The sequence below is a fragment of the Pseudonaja textilis genome, chromosome Z (assembly GCF_049901715.1).
Source record: "Pseudonaja textilis isolate UNSWEBS1 chromosome Z, rPseTex1.2, whole genome shotgun sequence".
NCBI lineage: Eukaryota > Metazoa > Chordata > Lepidosauria > Squamata > Elapidae > Pseudonaja > Pseudonaja textilis.
The window spans coordinates 82,674,045-82,691,635 of record NC_142008.1 but is presented as its reverse complement, the minus strand read 5'-3'; the positions used below and the strand labels follow the sequence as shown (position 1 = coordinate 82,691,635).

Genomic DNA, 17,591 nt, shown 5'->3' with positions numbered 1-17,591 from the left:
TTGGTACATTCTTATAATACACACTATATATTTTTTTTAAAAGAAAGATTGTAAATATATGTAATTATAAACCCTCATTTCATTCCAGTTCTATCATTAATAATCATTAAAACCATAACATCTTTAACACTTCTTTTCAATTAAATATCATACTTCCTTAAAAACACATATAATCTCCATAATTAATTTTTCCCTTATTTCTCTTCACGTGTTTTATAAATCATTAAATATACCTTTTGTTACATTTATTTATTGATAAGCATTCCACTCAATTACGATAGCTATTTTATCAGACATTTTAATCATACATTGTTTCATATTTTCTAAAATTATTTCTGTTTCTAATATAACCATACTATCTTATGTACCTTTGCAGAATCCCTTTTTCCATTAAATTTTCACCCATTATCTCTAAATAGGCCCTGTTTCTCTATATTTTGTTTCTGTCCTTTATAACTTCTTTTCCTTTCTTTCTTCCCTCTCATCTTCCCCCTCCCCCTTTTACCCCCTTGTCTATCTACTTCTAATTCTCTTTTCTGCATTTCCTTCTTCTGTTGCTTTCTGATTTTATACTTATTTTTCACTCTTTTTGGGGGGGAGTTGTTTTTCCCAATCTTAAACTTTCCATTCTCTTTCCCCCCTTTTCTTTTTTCCCCCATCTAAGATTACTTGTTCATTAAAGATGGCTTCTTCTTTGTCGCAATCTTCTTGTTCTGCAGGCATTTCTTGTTGTTTCTCATAATTCCAAATCTCCATTTCTAAAAACTGAAATACGAAGCCAAAAGAACTTCTCCCTTCTTGTGCATCTTCTTTGTACTTTTTAAGTTCCATTTTCAGTTCTTCTAAAAGTGGAGCCATTTTAAAAAGTTTTAAACAACCACCCGATTGATTTTAGTCATTCAAAACAATAACCAAGAATCCAGAAATCATCAAGTAATCTAGATAGTCCCGAGTTATATCTTATTTCTTTTTCAACTTTCTCTTCCTGGGGTTTTTGTTGCGATACTTCAGTTAGAATGTATCTTTTGGAAGTCTTGTTGAGATTTTGCTGTAAGTTCTTTTTTAATTCCAGGCATCCTACCCTTTTATTCTTTTTCTCTCCTTTCCTGTTTTCAAAAGCTTTTAATCACCCAGAAATCTTTATTATCCCTTTGACTTTTTATTTTCAGCATTAAATGCCTATTGATGTCAAAGTGGATTTTTTCCCAATTTCTTGCTTAAGTCTCTTAGCTGTCAGTATAGGAAGAGGAGAAAACCAAATCTTTTTCCTTTTCTCTCTCCTTCGCAGCTTAAAAATCCTCTTAGGGAACAATGTTATTGTTTTTTAATAGTTTCAATTCCAGGGTACCTTATTTGTTGCTTTTGCTGTTTGACCCGGTCAACCAAAACTTTCTCTTTTTATCTTCCTCCTGCACATTTTTTTCCAGTCGAGTTCTTCTTTATGGTGGCCATTTCTGATCACCGCTGCGACTGCCTTTGGGAAAGGAGTAATGGCCAGCTGGGGAAGAGAGATGCGGCTCTCCTCAATCCTGCTGGCAGTCTCCCCCCTCTTCATCACCTCTACAGGGTGGCTTAGCCCCGAAACCAGCCAGCTCGGGGTGCTCCAGCAGCGAGCACAGATCGAAGCCTCACAGAGACGAGGTTTCGGTCTGTCGCTGAAGAAGCTCAAACCGGAAGTTGAAAGATCAGTTATTTCTAAGAACAAATCCAAAGTAAAGGCACAGTTAAAAGATGGAAAGGAGGGAGCAATGTGTGCAGAGAGGTGAGATTTTCTCTTCAACCACACTCAGTGTATATTCCTTTGTTGGGGTCTCAAGCCTCCTGGCAGAACCAGGCCCTTTGGAAGGTTGGAAGTCAATCTCACATCTGGATAAGATGTTCCAAAGGGCAGGCACCACAGCAGAGAAGATTCTTCTGGACTCTGCCACCTGAAATTCCCTATCTGATAAGCCCCATAGCATTCCCCCTTGGCTGGGATAGGTAGGACAGGACAGTCCAATTGAAGTGAGATGGTTTCTTAAGTAACCTGGACCCATGCCATGAAGAGCTTTAAAGGTAATAACCATCACCCTGAATTTCACTCAGAAGCAATATGGTGTATACATGGGCCACACTAGGGGTTCCCTGGAACCACAGTAATCTACATGTGAAATGACCAGGGCCATAACTGGTACGTAACACAAAATGCAAAGGCTCTTTCCACCTACTCTTTGAGAAGGAGTTGTGAGGCAGGAGAACCCCCAAGTTGCAGTTGGATTTTGTAACCCCATCCAGAACTAAAACTGTTACAGTCCCAGATCTTGAAGCTCCATTAAAACCATTTGGCCTTGCCAGGTTTTGGCTGAAGACTATTGTCCCCTGTCCAAGTCCTTACACAGCCTCTAGGCATGACAAGATATCAGTGATAGCATCACTTGATCACCAGAGATGGGGATATAAAGTTGAGTATCATCAGCATACTGATGATACCTTCACCCATGATGGTGAATGATCTTACCCAGTGATTTTATATACATGTTAAAAAGGATGGAGAAAGTGCAGAGTCCTGCAGCATATTACAAAGAAGTGACCATAGACTTGATCTCTCTCTATTAACACCACTAAGGGACTGGCCTTAGAGAAAGGAGCAAAACCAGCACAAGACTCTGCTGCCCAGCCACAAACCCCATAGCTGGCCCAAAGGGATAGGGTTGAAAGCTGCAAAGAGAGGTCAAGAGTAAAAGAATGGTTGCCCAACTTTCATCCTGCTCTTGTTAAAGATCAACAAGTGTAGCCAGTGTTGGTTTTATTCTACAACTAGGCCTAAATTGTGATAGGAAGGTGTCAAAATAATTCAGGAACCTCTGAAGCTGCCAAGCAACCACCTCTTCTACTATCATTCCGAGAAAAGAAAAATGGAAACTGAACAAAAACTGTCCAGATAGATAAGATCAAGTGATAGTTTTTAAGGAGGGGGTAATCCAGGCCCTCTTTGAAGTCCCCAGAAACCCCCTCTCTTGCAATGAAGAATGTATTACTGCTTGAATCCACCTGGCAGTCACCACTGGAAGCTTTCACCAATCAGGATGGACAAAAATCTAATTGACAGGTGGTTAATCCTATCCATTCATCATGTCCAGCAGAATTAAACTGTTCCCAGATAACCCGGCAAGACCTTTCCTTGGGCAGCTCATATGACTTACACCATGCATAGGTTCCAACTGAGAACAAATCCAAGTGATTTTGTCCATCAGATGTTGAACAAATTCCTCTGTTTGACCCTGAAGATGATCATCTAAGATTCTAAGCCCTCTTACCCTAGGAGAGACTGGGTGATAAAAAACAGGACCAATGGGGGACATTGCAAATGCAATACGGGTGTAGAAATATTGCTGTTTCCTCCAGTGTAATCTAGGTGTCTCTTAATTTTTTTCCAGAATCTGCAGTTCCTCCATGAACCTTGTGGAAAATTGGGAGAGATGGGTTGAGAGGCCACATAGTCCTGGCTGTCCTTTGATTCCAGGATGTCTGCAGGGGTTCTCAGCATCCATGTTATGGTTGTCCCAAAGGTGCTTTTTCAGTAGGAAACTGAACTTTCTTGTTTTTTCTTTTGAAGACATTTTGCTTCTCATCCAAGAAGCTTCTTCAGCTCTGACAGGATAGTGGGGAATGGAAGGATTTATATTCCTTGCAGATGGACAAAAGGATCCAGACTGCCAGCTGTCTGCAAGAAATATAAATTCATTCCCCACTATCCTGTCAGAGCCAAAGAAGCTTCTTGGATGAGAAAAAACAAGAAAGTCCAGTTGCCACCTGAAAAAGCACCTTTCGGACATTGATTCCAGGATATTACCAAGGCTTTGGCTAGGTTGTGCAGCAAAATCCCTAGAATATTCCCCCATTCTCTTGAACACATTCTGGTCCATCAGTTTTTGAAAACAGATCACTCAAATGGGTCTGGCCTCCCTGCATGGAGTGTGTGTGGTTGCATAAGAGATCTCAAGGTTACCAGGGTGTGATCTGACCATAATGGGACAATGTTATATTCTCCACCAGATCATGTTGCTCTGACAAGAAGATCATATGTTTAACTACTGTCTCAGGTCTTAGATGATCTCTGATAGGTCTATGGCCACCATGATGACCATGAACTCTGGGCTGCTTCAGATGCCAAAGCTAGGAATGGCAGGTTGAAGTCTTTCAGAACCTTCAATCTGGGGAACTCCGCTGCCTGCCTCAAAATGGCCTCCAGCAGCTCAGGCAGGCAGATTGTCATACAGCAGGCATCCTGGTATAATAGCAACAATCCCAATTGATCCCATCAGCCCAGCTTCAGAAACAGTCTCACAACCAGAAACTTGTGGAGCCCAGTCCCTGAATGCCAAGAGATTCTCAAATGACCCACTGCCACCCATCCCACCTACCCTACCCTGGAATCTCAAGCTTCTCTTTCAGTCCTCTTCCATGGCTTCTAAATAACTTGAAAATTTCTATAAAGCACAAATAATGACCCACATATCAATTTGCAATATCCGTTAAGAGGATTATGGAAGTAAAATCCTATAAGCTACGAAGATAATATCACAAAAATAAAAACAATTTTTAGATGATTTCTAAACATTTCTGATTACCAATCGCACAGGTTATGCCACCATTATTTTCAGTTGTCCCTAAAGCTACTCAAGTTTCTTTTATAATTAATCCAAATTAGACTTTATTCCAAGATACTCCTACAGAATAATCAAGCCATATCAATCCAGCAGCTATTTCATCTATATTGCAGGGAATCATTAATTCAGCCATAAATTGATGATGGCATATGTCATGATTGCAGGAAATTCAGTCCACTTGTTAGCAAAATAATTCAGTGCTATAGAAATTGAACAATGCATCTGGTAAGGCAGCTGGAAGAATATAAACCAGTGTAAAACTACTAGATAGAAACTGGCAAGTATGAATCAACAAAGAAAATCTACCAAGGTCTTCATAGCCACCTAGATTTTTAATCTGAAAAAAAGTTAAATATTTTCTTTTTAAGCATACTCACCTGGATAGAAAAATGGAGCACCAGACCATACCTTCTTAACATCTATAAGATAGTATATCAACAGCAGAAGTATAAAGGCAAAGCTGCTCAGTGTTGTCACATATGAAATTGACCTGCAGGAATGTCAAAAAGTAATCTAAGACTTATCTATCAAATAATCAGTTTATATAATAAAATGACTCCATATGTTCCTCACCATAAATTCTTGTTAATTGGAATGAAGCCTGCATCTTTTGAGCATTTTGTCAACACCATAGAAATGACACCCTAAAAAACACACAGATATTTTGGATGAAATAAATGCCTGACTTACAGAATGTTCTGTTTATTAGTTCATTCTCTAGAAAACTGTTTTATATTCCTAGTCTCAGTAAGCAATCATTCAATAATTTGCAATATGCAATTAGGCGCTTTCAATACATACCTTTTCCAAACAACAGTTTCTAAGATTTTTTTTTCACTGACATAATCATTAGAACAGTTTCATCGATTGCTCTCCTTTGTTCTTTAAGTCTTCCTCAGCTTGTCTTCCTACTGCTCAGCTCCTGATAAACTCCTATTTAATGCCACATTTGATTTGCTCTGAATTACCCCAGAACTGTTGCTTTGCCAATTCTTGAACACAGAATTATAGAGTTGAAAGGGACCTCATAGGTTTTCTAGTCTAGCCCCCTGCTTGAGCAAGAGACCCAATACTATTACAAAGATTGTCCAGTCTCTTTTTGAAAATCTGCAGTGAAGCATCCACAACTTCTGCAAAGTATTCCATTGATTGACTGCTTTCACTGATAGGAAATTTATCCCATTCTAGATCGTTTCTCTCCTTGGTTAATTTCCAACCACTGTTTCTTGTCTTGGCTTTTGGTGCTTTGAAAAACCTGTTTGATCTCATTTTTATAGGAGCCCCTCATATATTAGAACAGTGCTGCCATGTCACCCTGGTCCTTTTCATTAGACTAAACATACCCAATTCCTGTAACCATTCTTCGTATGTTTTAGCCTCCAGCCCCCTAATGATTTTTTTATGTTCCCTGCACTCTTTCCAGAGTATCAACAACTTTTTTTATATTGTGATCAAAACTTGATACAGTATTAAAAAAACCCCAAAACAAACTTGATACAGTATCCCAAGTGTGATCTTACTAAAGCTTTGTAAAGCAATACTAGAATTTCATGTGATCTTGATTCTATCCCTCTATTAATGCAGCCTAGGATTGCATTGGTTTGGGCTGCTGCTGTACACATAGTTAAGTGATTGTTCATTAGGACTCCAAGGTCCCTCTCAATTACTGACATTAAGCCAAGTTTCACCTAGTTTATTCCTAGACAGTTTTTTCTTACCTTAGTGTAAAATCTTTTTATCTATGTTGAATTTTGTTTTATTAAATAGAGCCCAGGGTTCAAGTCTGTCAAGATGTTTTTTTTTATCTTGAGCTTGTCTTCTGGGATGTTGGCTATTACTGCCAGTTTTGTGTTGTCTGTAAATTTGATGAGTTTCCCTTCAATTCCCTCATCTATATCATTTATGAAGATATTGAAAATGGAACCTTTGGGTACCTCACTGCCGATCTCCCTTCATGTGGACGTAGTTTTTTTGAAGACTAACACATTAAGTACAATTTGTCAGCCAGTTACAAACTCACCTGCTGGGGGTGCTGTCTATCCCACATTTCACTAGCTTGCCAAGAAGTAGGTCTACTTTATCAGATGCATTTTGCTGATCTACTAATTTTGTCCTTTTGTCAAAGAATGAAATCAGATTTTTTTTTGGCATGATATGGTTTTGGCTTCTGATTTTAACCTTATTTGCTTCTAGGTGTTTGCAGATATCAATTCCCAGGGATTGATATCAGGCTGATTGGGGTTTTTTTTGTGGATCTATTTTTTTCCTTTTTAAAGATTTTTCCAATCTTCAGGCAATTCCCTAGTGATCCAAGAACTTTGAAAGCTCCTGACACAGAATCACTTCTTTCAGTGATTCTGAAATCACATTTGTCAGTTCCTTCAGAACTCTGGGATGTAGTCCATCAGGACATGGTGATTTGAATCCATCTATAGATGACAGGGTACTCTTACCTTAATTTTGCATATTTTAATTTGCATTTTAAGTGTGATCCTTTAAAGAGCTGAAATTCAGTTTATTGTAACTGAGGAAATATTCATCTCTCTTGAGCCAAATTTGCCAGAAAAAAACAAACACGTTAAAAGAATTGAGAAATAAATATAGTATAAACAAGGCAATATTTGTAACTTACCATTATTATACTCCACACACAAAATCGAAGAATTATTTGCTTATGCTGATCTTTATAAAACAAAAGAATTTTTCCTCCCTTGAAGAAAAACAATAACATTAAACGTGGCTTAGGATGGCTTTAGCAGACTAATATAGTGAAACTGAGAACTAGTTCATAATGTAAACATTGTACTCTAATGTAACATTAAATAGTTCTACTAATATCTTCATCTAATCTGATTTTGGAGTATGTTTTTCTTAACTATATTAAGTTTTTTTCTGTATTGTAGTCTAAATAAAAGCATTATTAAATCATTAATTCTGAAGTTCTATCACTTGTTCGAAATATTAAAATAAGTATTCCCTTGAATTGTTCCAAAAAACCTATTTGAACAACACTTGGATTATTATCCCAATGGGAGGACGACCTACCTTTCATACTCATATAGGGAATTGTAATATTTCTAAATAGCATCTGATGAAGCTTTTCTGCTTACATAGGATAAGAGAATATAATACCTGAAGTCCTAAAAATGCCATAAGAACAGAATTTATTGTTCCTAAAATTCCTTCAGGGTCAAAGGGAACTGTAGTGAGATACAACACCTATAGATTGAAAAGGGTACATCAGTAATTATGTTTAAACTTTAATTTTATAGAAACTTAAATACAATTTGCTTTAGCACTGTAGCAACACTTTTTTAATTATGAAATTTGTCATCCATCTCACTATGAGATGCTTTTAATGCTTACATTAAAAATGCTAAAACCATAAATAAATAAATCTAACAGTAAGTAAATATATAAGTATATGAAACAGTAAGAGTAAGAATACAAAGTTATGGAAGCAGGATGTATAGCAGGGGAGGTAGGATTAATGGACTAATTAGTCCATTACCAGTGCCAGTGTGATATCCTCCACTGAGGTCCTAGGCCAAACTGCACAGCCAGAACTTCAGGCTCTTACTGAAGAAGGGTGAGGGCAGATCTCACACCCCAGGGGCACAACATGTTCCAAAGGGCTAACACTATGGCAGAGAAGGCTCTTCATTCTGGACCCCACCAGCCAGGCTCCTTGACCAATGAGATCTGCAGCAAGTGTCCTCTGCCCAGCATGATTGAGATGGATCAAGTAACCTGGATTCATGCCATGCAGAATTTTATAGATAACCAATACCCCAAAAGCAAACCAGCAGTCAAGTGCAGCTTGCAGAACAGCAGTGTAACATAACCACTCTATGGGACCCAAAGACTGCCCACACCTCCAGTTGAAGCTTCAGAATGCTTTTGTGTAGTCCCATGGAGAGCTTTAGATCTAGAAATGTTGTTTGTTCAGATATTTCTTCTGACACTGAGCTTCTGTGTCATGAGACTGGGAGCAACACATAGGCATAGTTATTCTATTCAAGTTAGAAAGTAAGAATTGCATGGAAGTTACCTGTGCCTGCCTGTCACTTAGTGCTAGACATCTGGATGGAAATTTTTTGTTACATTTATTTTATTTTAAATTTATTTTAAAATAGACCTAAAGTAAATTTAGAGCTATTAAAAATACATAACTGTGTAACAATAGCAGTAATTCACTGAAATTATTGTTCAATAGGACAGACTTTGAGTTAAATAAAATAAAATTAAGTGAAGATGGGAAAAAAATAGCCATGCCATTCTACTTATTGTTAGCACTAGAACTTACTGAACTTACTGAAAAATAGGTGAAATTGCTCCAGCCATTGTATTTCTTAACTGCTTTCTAAAGACTTGGACATGGGGTATCTCAACTATTTCTGCAATATGCAATCATAACATTACTTTAAGAAATTAGAGAATGGTAATATTGATTTCCTGGTTTGAATGAAATTGTGAGTGAAAGTTCTGTCAGATAATCTGTATTTTCTTTACCTTTTAAAAATAACATATTTCTAATGAAAATATTATCTAAATACATTAAGTACAGTTACTTGATTTCAAGGCATAAATACAAAAAGTAAAAAGCTGGCAACAAGTTTGAAGAATTACAAAAATTAAAATCATGTTTTGACTTCCAATGTTCTTAATAAAGAGTGATAAGACTTTTAAGCATGTTAAACCATTTTACAAATAGTTGATAGATGTTTGGAATGTTTAACTCACATTAGAAGATGGATGTTGATAGATATGTTTTCCTCCTAGCAGCAAATGATCAATGTAAGCTGCTGCCCCTCCAGTACAGTTGGGAAAGTTTCCAAAACTGCCAATACCACCAGGTCCAAGGTAGCCTCTACAGGAGGAAAAAAAAAGTGAGTCATATGTTAACATGGATGTGAGCAGATTGATTTGAAAGGGTCAGGAGATCTTTTTGTGTAATGTTAATATAAAGAGAAAGCAGCTTTGTAAGCTGTTAAGATTGTACAATGGCTTCCAGAATATGTCGACAATTTCCCTAACTGGCCAGTGTCCATCATTTCATCTCACTGCTGTTTCCACTGTCCATCAAAATCCAAAAACAGGATCCTCATCACAAAATTCTTAGCCTATGTGTCATATCTAAGCCACATTAACAGCCCATTAGGAGTTCCATATGCGAATCATTGTAAACAAAAAGGCAGTCTAGGGATAGATAGCACACCTAGAATAGCTAGCTCCAACTGATTTTAGTAAAACTTCTTCATGAGAATATTGTAGTCAGTTGTCCCCCAAGTTAACTAATGGCAAAGAACTATTATCTGAATGTTAAACATTGAAGTGTTATTAACAGGAACAGTATATTAAATATCTACAGGTATCTGGAAAAGATAGCATTGAAAAAAGAAAAAGTATTTAAACTTCAACTGACTTTGGACACCCAGGTACACTCAGAAAGAAGGTGAGGCACAGCCAAAGTCCTTCAAGGGCCAACATAAAAAGCCACTGGGGCCAATAAGGAAGAATATCTTGAAGAGCTGGGTAGGAGGTCTATTAAACACAGAAAGAAAAGTAAAATGTAAGTAATTAAGGTTTCATTGGGAAACTCATACAAGTGCTGGATTTGCTGAAGGTATTCACTCTATTAACATCATTTGTATACTTTCTAAGTTTTTCTTCTACTAAATGTCTTCGTAACAGTAGTTAACTTCAGCCACTGACTAACACAGGTTATGGTCCAATCTTTTCTTTTTTTTGCAGAATGGAAAAGAAAAACGAATAGAACAGGGATGTCAAACTTTATTTCATTGAGGGCTGCACCAGGGTTGTGTTTGACCTGGGGGGGGGCAGGGGGCATGGGTAGCTTGGCGTCACTTGTCGAGGCTCTGTTTTCAGCTGTGACAGCCTCCTGCAGCCTCTGCCACCGAAAACGGAGCCCAGGGAGCTACGCGTGGTCTGCCTGGGCTCCATTTTTGGTCGTGATGGCCTCCTGCAGCCTTCTGCCAGTGAAAATGGAGCTCCCCAATCTCTGTCTTTGCTAGCAGAGGCACTGCAGGCCAGTCCTTTACCGTTTCCGGGCAGCCCTGTGGGCCAGATATAAGCATCCCTGATCCGGGCCTGATCTGGCTTGCAGACAAACCCCTGTAATAGAAGCTCATACACTTATATTGTGTTTAGGCTATTTCAGTGGTTCTCCGTGCAGATCAAGCATCACAGTCAGATAACTTATTTGTTATCTAATAACTTAATTTTATCATTCTTCCATTTTTGATTTTTTAGGGCAGTCCATAAAAAGAGCAAGTCATTAACCCCCCCCCCAAATAAATAAATGTTAACAGTATTAAACATTAAAACAGCAAGCAACAGTAAAGCACTAGGAAAGGCCTACCTAATCCCAAAGCCCATTCCTCACTCCTTTCTTTGGTTCATTGCCTATCCTAATAAGATATTTGAAGGAGTGCTTTAAACCTGCATGTTTATTACATAGGTCACTCAATGTGGAAGAGAAGGCTCCATGTTGTTTTGGGCTTTAAAGCTAAGTGTTGACTCTTTTGTCTGTTCTAAGAATAGATGAGAGAACTATGTTCAGGTAGTAAACATGATATAATCTAAAAACATTTCAAATATTGAACACCAAGAATAAGAAGCAGAAATTAGCAACTTTATCCTTGAAAGATTTAATAATCTAGGCTTCTACAGGGTGCCTGAAGTCACCTTTTGGAGAATGCTTTAATTCAGGAGCAGCTCCACCAGATAGCAGCATAAAAGTCTTGTATTTTCTGAAAATTACTCTCATGTATTGTTCTTTAAAGCATCCTGAAAAAAGATATCTGTCTAAATCATTTCTGAAGCCTATTGCTTCCTTGCTGCCACCATCATTACAATGCGGGATCAATAATAAAGCCTTCTGTGTTCAATGAGTCACATCATTTACACAACTGTGTTCTCACTCATCAGTTTCATTTTTCTACAGGATTTATAAGATAGAAGCCTACAGGGTTTTGTTAATTATTGAGTAATTGGACTTTATTTCTCCTTGAAGATGTTTAGCTCCTGTTCCAAGAAGCTTCTTCAGTTCTGACTGAATGTTGGAGAATGGACGAATTTATATTCTTGAAGTTATCTGGTCATTAGCACTCATTCTGAGACTCATTGAGGCCACTTAAAGGTTTATTTGTGCTCTCAAGGTCATCTGAATAGTGCAAATGAGCATGGAACCTTCTTGGAACTGCTGAAAGAACTGTATGGTAAACAAGAGATAGGTAGGGTTGTTGCGGGAGGACTCTTCAATTTTAATATAGATGACCCCTTTGATCCCTCTTTCAGACCAGCTATCCCCTCTGTCCAGAATGTGGACTTTGCTGTCTTCAAAATAGTGGCCTTTGTCTTTTAAATGCAGATGGACTGTTGAATCTTGTCCTGATGGTTTGTTCTATGTTGTGCCATGTGATTATGAAGTGGTTGTTTTGTTTTTCCAAAGCACAGATCTGTCCATTTCTCACTTCATTGTACTGCATATATCATATTACTCAGGTTGGGTCTGGGTGTTTTATTCTTGGGGTAGACAAACTTCTGCCTTAGTGTATTCTTGGGTTTCAAAATATGCATGTTATATTGGTTGAAATCCTTTTGAGCTTTTCAGCTCCTCTTGAAACATATGGAATGACATGGTTTTCTTTATTGTTCTCTTCTTTGTTATGGACAAAGAAACAAAACCCATGGCACAACATAGAAGAACAAACCTATCAGGATAAATTTCAACAGTCCATCTGCATTTGAAAGAGGACTGCTGGTTTGAAAAGACTCGAACAGACCCTCTATATTAAAATTGAACACTCCTCTCTCAACAGATGGGAAGGGATACCATGCCACCTATCTCCTATTTGTAACACAATTCTTCTAACAGTTCCAAGAAGGTTCCACACCCATTTGCACTATTCAGGTGACCTTGAGGGTACAGATAAACCACCAAATGGCCTCAATGATTCTCAGAGAGAATGCTAAGAAACAGATGACTGCAAGGAATATAAATACTTCCATTCTCCACCATTCAGTCATAACTGAAGAAACTTCTTGAATGAGAAGTCTTCAAGAAAAAACAAAGAAAATCCAATTGCCTTTTGAAAAACGCCTTTGGGACAATCATGACCTGGATGACTGAGAATCTCCATAGATTTTGGGGTAAATCAACAATTGAAGCAAGGGAGAGAACTGATATTTGTGTTTGATACATTTGATAAATGCTATTTTTGTTTTTCTAAATTACATATTGAAGCAGAGTTTTAATTAAATACTTCGAATCAGGAAAAGCCAATACTCTTTTCACTTTATGTTAAAATACTAGTGTTAAACCATTCACTGACCAGAGTACTGTTCTCAGGCACAGGTTTTGCAAAGAACAGTTCCAGTGTCGCAACAACAAAATAAGTGCAAGCCAATCTTTGGAGCACACCTGGAATTCGTAGATTATCCAAAGAAACTAAAAAATACAAATAAAAGCAATGTAAGTGAGCATAAAAGTTTACAGAATAATGGATGCAGAAGTAGATCTGATGCTGATCAACATATATAGTTTCCAAATTAATAATGTTATAAATGTATTTTAATATAAGCAAATTAAACCAATTACTTTAAGAAATATTCTGTAGGAAGCAAGGAAAATTGGTTTTCTTGATTGGAAATAAGTAATTTGTTTAAGGGAGACTATTGGAAGTTAACAATTCTAGTATTAATCTCATTCATCATCAATTTCTTGATACATCATCTAATTTGGTGTTCAAATTAGCCTATATTGCTCAAAACAAAATTCTTTACAAAAGGATTTTGAACATTTATGAAACTTCTCAAATGGATTCCTTTATCACTCAGTCTTTTTTCTATAAATAGGTATGTAATTAAATAAAAATATTTCTTATCTAATTATGTGTATGTTCATATTTGGAAATGTCAAAATAACAAGAGCTATGTATACTAGCATTTAAAGATCACTGAAATGCAGAGCTCCCCTATTTTCAAAGTCCACTGTGCCTAGACAAAATACCCCATTATTTATTTTGCTACGTTAGAAAAGTGGTACTACTTTGTGTGTGAATGTAACAGTAACAAAATAATATAGTTGTAAGGGACTTCAGAGTGCTATCAAGCCACACTTTGTCCTGTGTAATTATTATTTAGCTTAACTGTTCAGTCATGTCTGAATCTTGGTGTGATGACCAAGGACCGGGTACAAAAGCAACACAGCCGGAATAAGGCTTAACTCTCTTTTATTGTTCCAACTCCCCCCGCCCCCAAAGTTCCCAGAGTTTACTGTAAGTCCAAGAGCAACACTCCAAACACACACGCACACACCCCTCCACTAGTCTCTGGCTGCTGTGAGTTCAGAGAAGCAGCCAGTTCTGAGAGCAAACATAGTTCTGGTAACTTGGTTTCAGGGTTTCCTCGTTACATGGAGGGGTCACTAGGACTGCAGCATAACCCGGAGCAGAGCTGTGTTGCTGAGTACTTGCCCATGGCCGGGCCAGGCCAAGCCAAACAAGGCAAGTCAAACTCAGGCTAAGCGCTATTAAGACAAGGTAGCAAGATGTTGACAACTGCAAGCATGGCTGGAAAAAGGCAACACTTGTTCCCCCAAAACGCCCCTCCCCACAGAATCCCTTTAAATCTTATTCCCCAGGTGAGCCTTGTGATGAGGGAGGGACGCCGTCCCCCAAGACTCCCCGAGCCGTTGCGCTGATCCTGCCTCCTCTCTACCCTCCGTGCTCAAGGATCAGGTGGAGGAGGTAATCTCTGTTGTTCCTCTGCCTACTCTTTCTCCCTCTTCCCTCGTTGGGTTATCCTGTGTCCTCTCTATCGCTGGCCACTCCTTCAAGGCCCGAGGAACCCGGGACTGCCTCGTCCTGCTCCACCAGTTGCTCCTCCAGGATCAGAGAGGCCATGCCATCCTCTGTTGGCCTTGGCTCCATCTTGTCCTCCTCCATGGCCTCAGGCTCCGACACTTGGTGATTTACAAGCAAGTGCTCTCCATGCTACCCTGTCAAGCATGGCTTTTTTGAATCAGCTTGGACGGAATCAAGCCAGCCTGTTTATTTGCTTTTTCTTTTTGATCCACTAACCCAGAGGTTCCCAAACTTGGCAACTTTAAGATGCGTGGACTTCAACTCTCGGAATCCTCCAGCCAGCTGTGCTGACTGAAGAATTCTGGGAGTTGAAGTCCACACGTCTTAAAGTTGCCAAGTTTGGAAACCTCTGCATGAACCATTCCTAGCATCAATGACTTCTGCAATGAATTTGCATGCATGGCCAAAGTAAATCAGACATAGTCTTGTAATTTTAGCTTCTAGTGATGTTTCTGGTTTTATATAATTCAGCACACCTCCCTGGCTGTCCATGGTATATGCAACAATTTATGCCAGCACCACAGTTCAAAGGCATCAATTCTTCTTCAATCAGCCATTCTTACTGCCCAATTCTCATGTCCATATATAATTATAGGGAAGACTATTTCTCTAACTAGTCTGCTTTTTGTATTTATATCAATATCTCTGCTTTTCCAGATCTTATTCATGTTAACCACTACAGTGCAGCCTAAGGTTATACTGTGTTTGATTTCAGGTGTTGAACTACCATCTTGAACAATTTTTGATCCAAAGAAGATACATTTTCAAACGAGTTCAATTTCCTCCTTGTTCATTTGCAGCTGTTGTCATTATCTTTATTTTCCTGAAGTTAAGACTCAACCCTACTTTTTTTCACTTTCATCCTTAATTTTCCAGATAACTTTTTCCAGATCTTCCTTATTTTCAATGAAAGTATTGTATCATCTGCATATCTCAAATTATTTATGGTTCTGCCTACAATCTTCTCTCCCAAATCTATTCCAGGTCTAATTTCTGAACGATCACTTCAGCATACAGATTGAAAAAATGGCGATAAAATACAGCCTTGTCTAACTCTTTCTGATCTTGAACCAACCTGTATTGCCAGAATGTTCTCACTGTTGCCTTCTGATCAGTGTATAGTGATTTGGTAAGTCTAATCAGGTGGGGTGAAACACCAAGATTACACAAAGCCAAACATCATTTATTGTGTACAGAGTCAAAAACTTTTCTGCAATCTATAAAACACATATAGAGATCCTTTTGATATTCATGTGCCTTTTCCATAATCCATAATTCCATTAATCTTAATAATTCTGTAGGTATTTAATTAATACCTGGGGCTTTCCAATTTGGCAATTTCTCCATATTTCCCCTTTCAAGATGTTTGGCTCTTTATTAATTGAAAAGTCATTGTAATCTTGATGGTGAGTTAAACTGCTATACAGACTTTCCGTATATTATTTCTACCTGTTTTTTAACTTCTGCTTGTCCCTCACTACATTCCCATTGCTATCTTTAACAATTCCTTGCTATGCTGAAAAGGTGGATCGCATCATTTTCACTACAGCAAACATGATTCTGGTATGTCCCTTTCTATTAGGTTCTTCCAGATGTCGACACTGCTTCTCCCACTGCCTATTTTTGTCTTTCTTGGCTTCATGTTGGAAAATTGCATTCAGGCTTATAACTTCATCCTTATTACCTTTGGTTCTGGCAGCGCAACACTGATCAATTATTTTGATGGTGTCATCATATAGCTATTTGTTTGTTCTCTTTGGTTTTGACATGACACATGCTTTCAAGTAATTTCCATGATGTTAGCTTGGGTCTCTCACCCCCATTCATTTGGTCTTTCCCTTCAAGTTCAAACCTATTCTTAACATAGCTATTTGTTTGTTCTCTTTGGTTTTGACATGACACATGCTTTCAAGTAATTTCCATGATGTTAGCTTGGGTCTCTCACCCCCATTCATTTGGTCTTTCCCTTCAAGTTCAAACCTATTCTTAACTTTTAAGGTGTTACCTAGATAAGATGTGTTTCACACTGAATTTTGGGGAGAAAGTAATTTTTTTCACTTTGCAGTTTGAGCTAGTTTAGCTATTAATAGCTGATGGTTTGAGCTACAATCAATGCCAGTAATGTCTTAATAAATGCAACTGAATCTTCCCAGAGTTGTTGACAATGTGAAGTCTACTTGATTCCAATGTTGTCCATTTGGCATTGTACATGTGCTGTGTTGAGTAAATCATGTGTTCATTATGCTGAGATTATTTTCCTGGCAAAATTGTACTAGGCAATCACCAGCTTCATTCCAATCACTTAGCCCAAACTTGCCTAATATTCTTGTAACTTCTTCTTGGCCTACTATTACCCTGAAATTGCCTATAATATACACAAATTTTATTTTGGGGGGTATTTGCTTGTGAGCACATTGAAGCTCATTGTAAAAAAAAAAGTTCAATTTCATCATCATTTGAGTCTGCAGTTGAAGCATAGATCTGTAGTATGGTGATATTGAGTGCCTACATCCAATTCTATATATACAATATGCTCTGTGTATGCCTAAAAGAGAGAAATAATGTTTACATCTTTGCAATCTACATTTCTCTATGACATGGGCGTCAAACTCGCGGTATCATGGCATCACATGACGTTTCATGATGGTTTTTCCCTTTGTGGAGCTGAGGCAGGCGTGGCCTGTGTGTGACATATCCACCCCGTGGAATGCCAGTTTGACACTCTTGCTCTATCATAAAGAGAAGGTCACGTAACATTTCAACCTGCTGATGATAAAGATTGGGTTTGAAAGATCAAGAAAAAGTATGTCTGGAAATTAAGTGTAACAATATGCTTTTATTGCTCACATGACATGGATTTTAAGGCCAGGTTACTTAACTGACATGTATTAAATCTCTGTATGAAAGAATGCAGTAAAGCTTTCTTTAACCATTTTTAAAATTCTTAGTACTCGAGGTTAACAAAGAGAACATGGAAGATAATATGACTAAATTAAAGGATTTCAGGCTGCAGAGTATGTGGTGATGGTGGTGGGGATCTCTTCAATGTATA

At 38.0% G+C, this 17,591-nt stretch overlaps 1 protein-coding gene across 2 annotated transcripts in view; it reads right to left on the bottom strand.

The window, feature by feature from the left end:
- Positions 1-17,591, bottom strand: part of HGSNAT (heparan-alpha-glucosaminide N-acetyltransferase) — a 39,502-nt gene that overhangs the window by 960 nt on the left and 20,951 nt on the right. For both annotated transcript variants that reach the window (XM_026717367.2, XM_087916190.1), the window contains 7 exons: positions 13,007-13,122; positions 10,075-10,193; positions 9,393-9,519; positions 7,782-7,868; positions 7,282-7,359; positions 5,223-5,293; positions 5,027-5,139 (listed from right to left, as the gene is read on the bottom strand). In XM_026717367.2, coding sequence (XP_026573152.2) covers positions 5,027-5,139; positions 5,223-5,293; positions 7,282-7,359; positions 7,782-7,868; positions 9,393-9,519; positions 10,075-10,193; positions 13,007-13,122 — 711 coding nt within the window. The remainder of the gene's footprint in view (positions 1-5,026; positions 5,140-5,222; positions 5,294-7,281; positions 7,360-7,781; positions 7,869-9,392; positions 9,520-10,074; positions 10,194-13,006; positions 13,123-17,591) is intronic.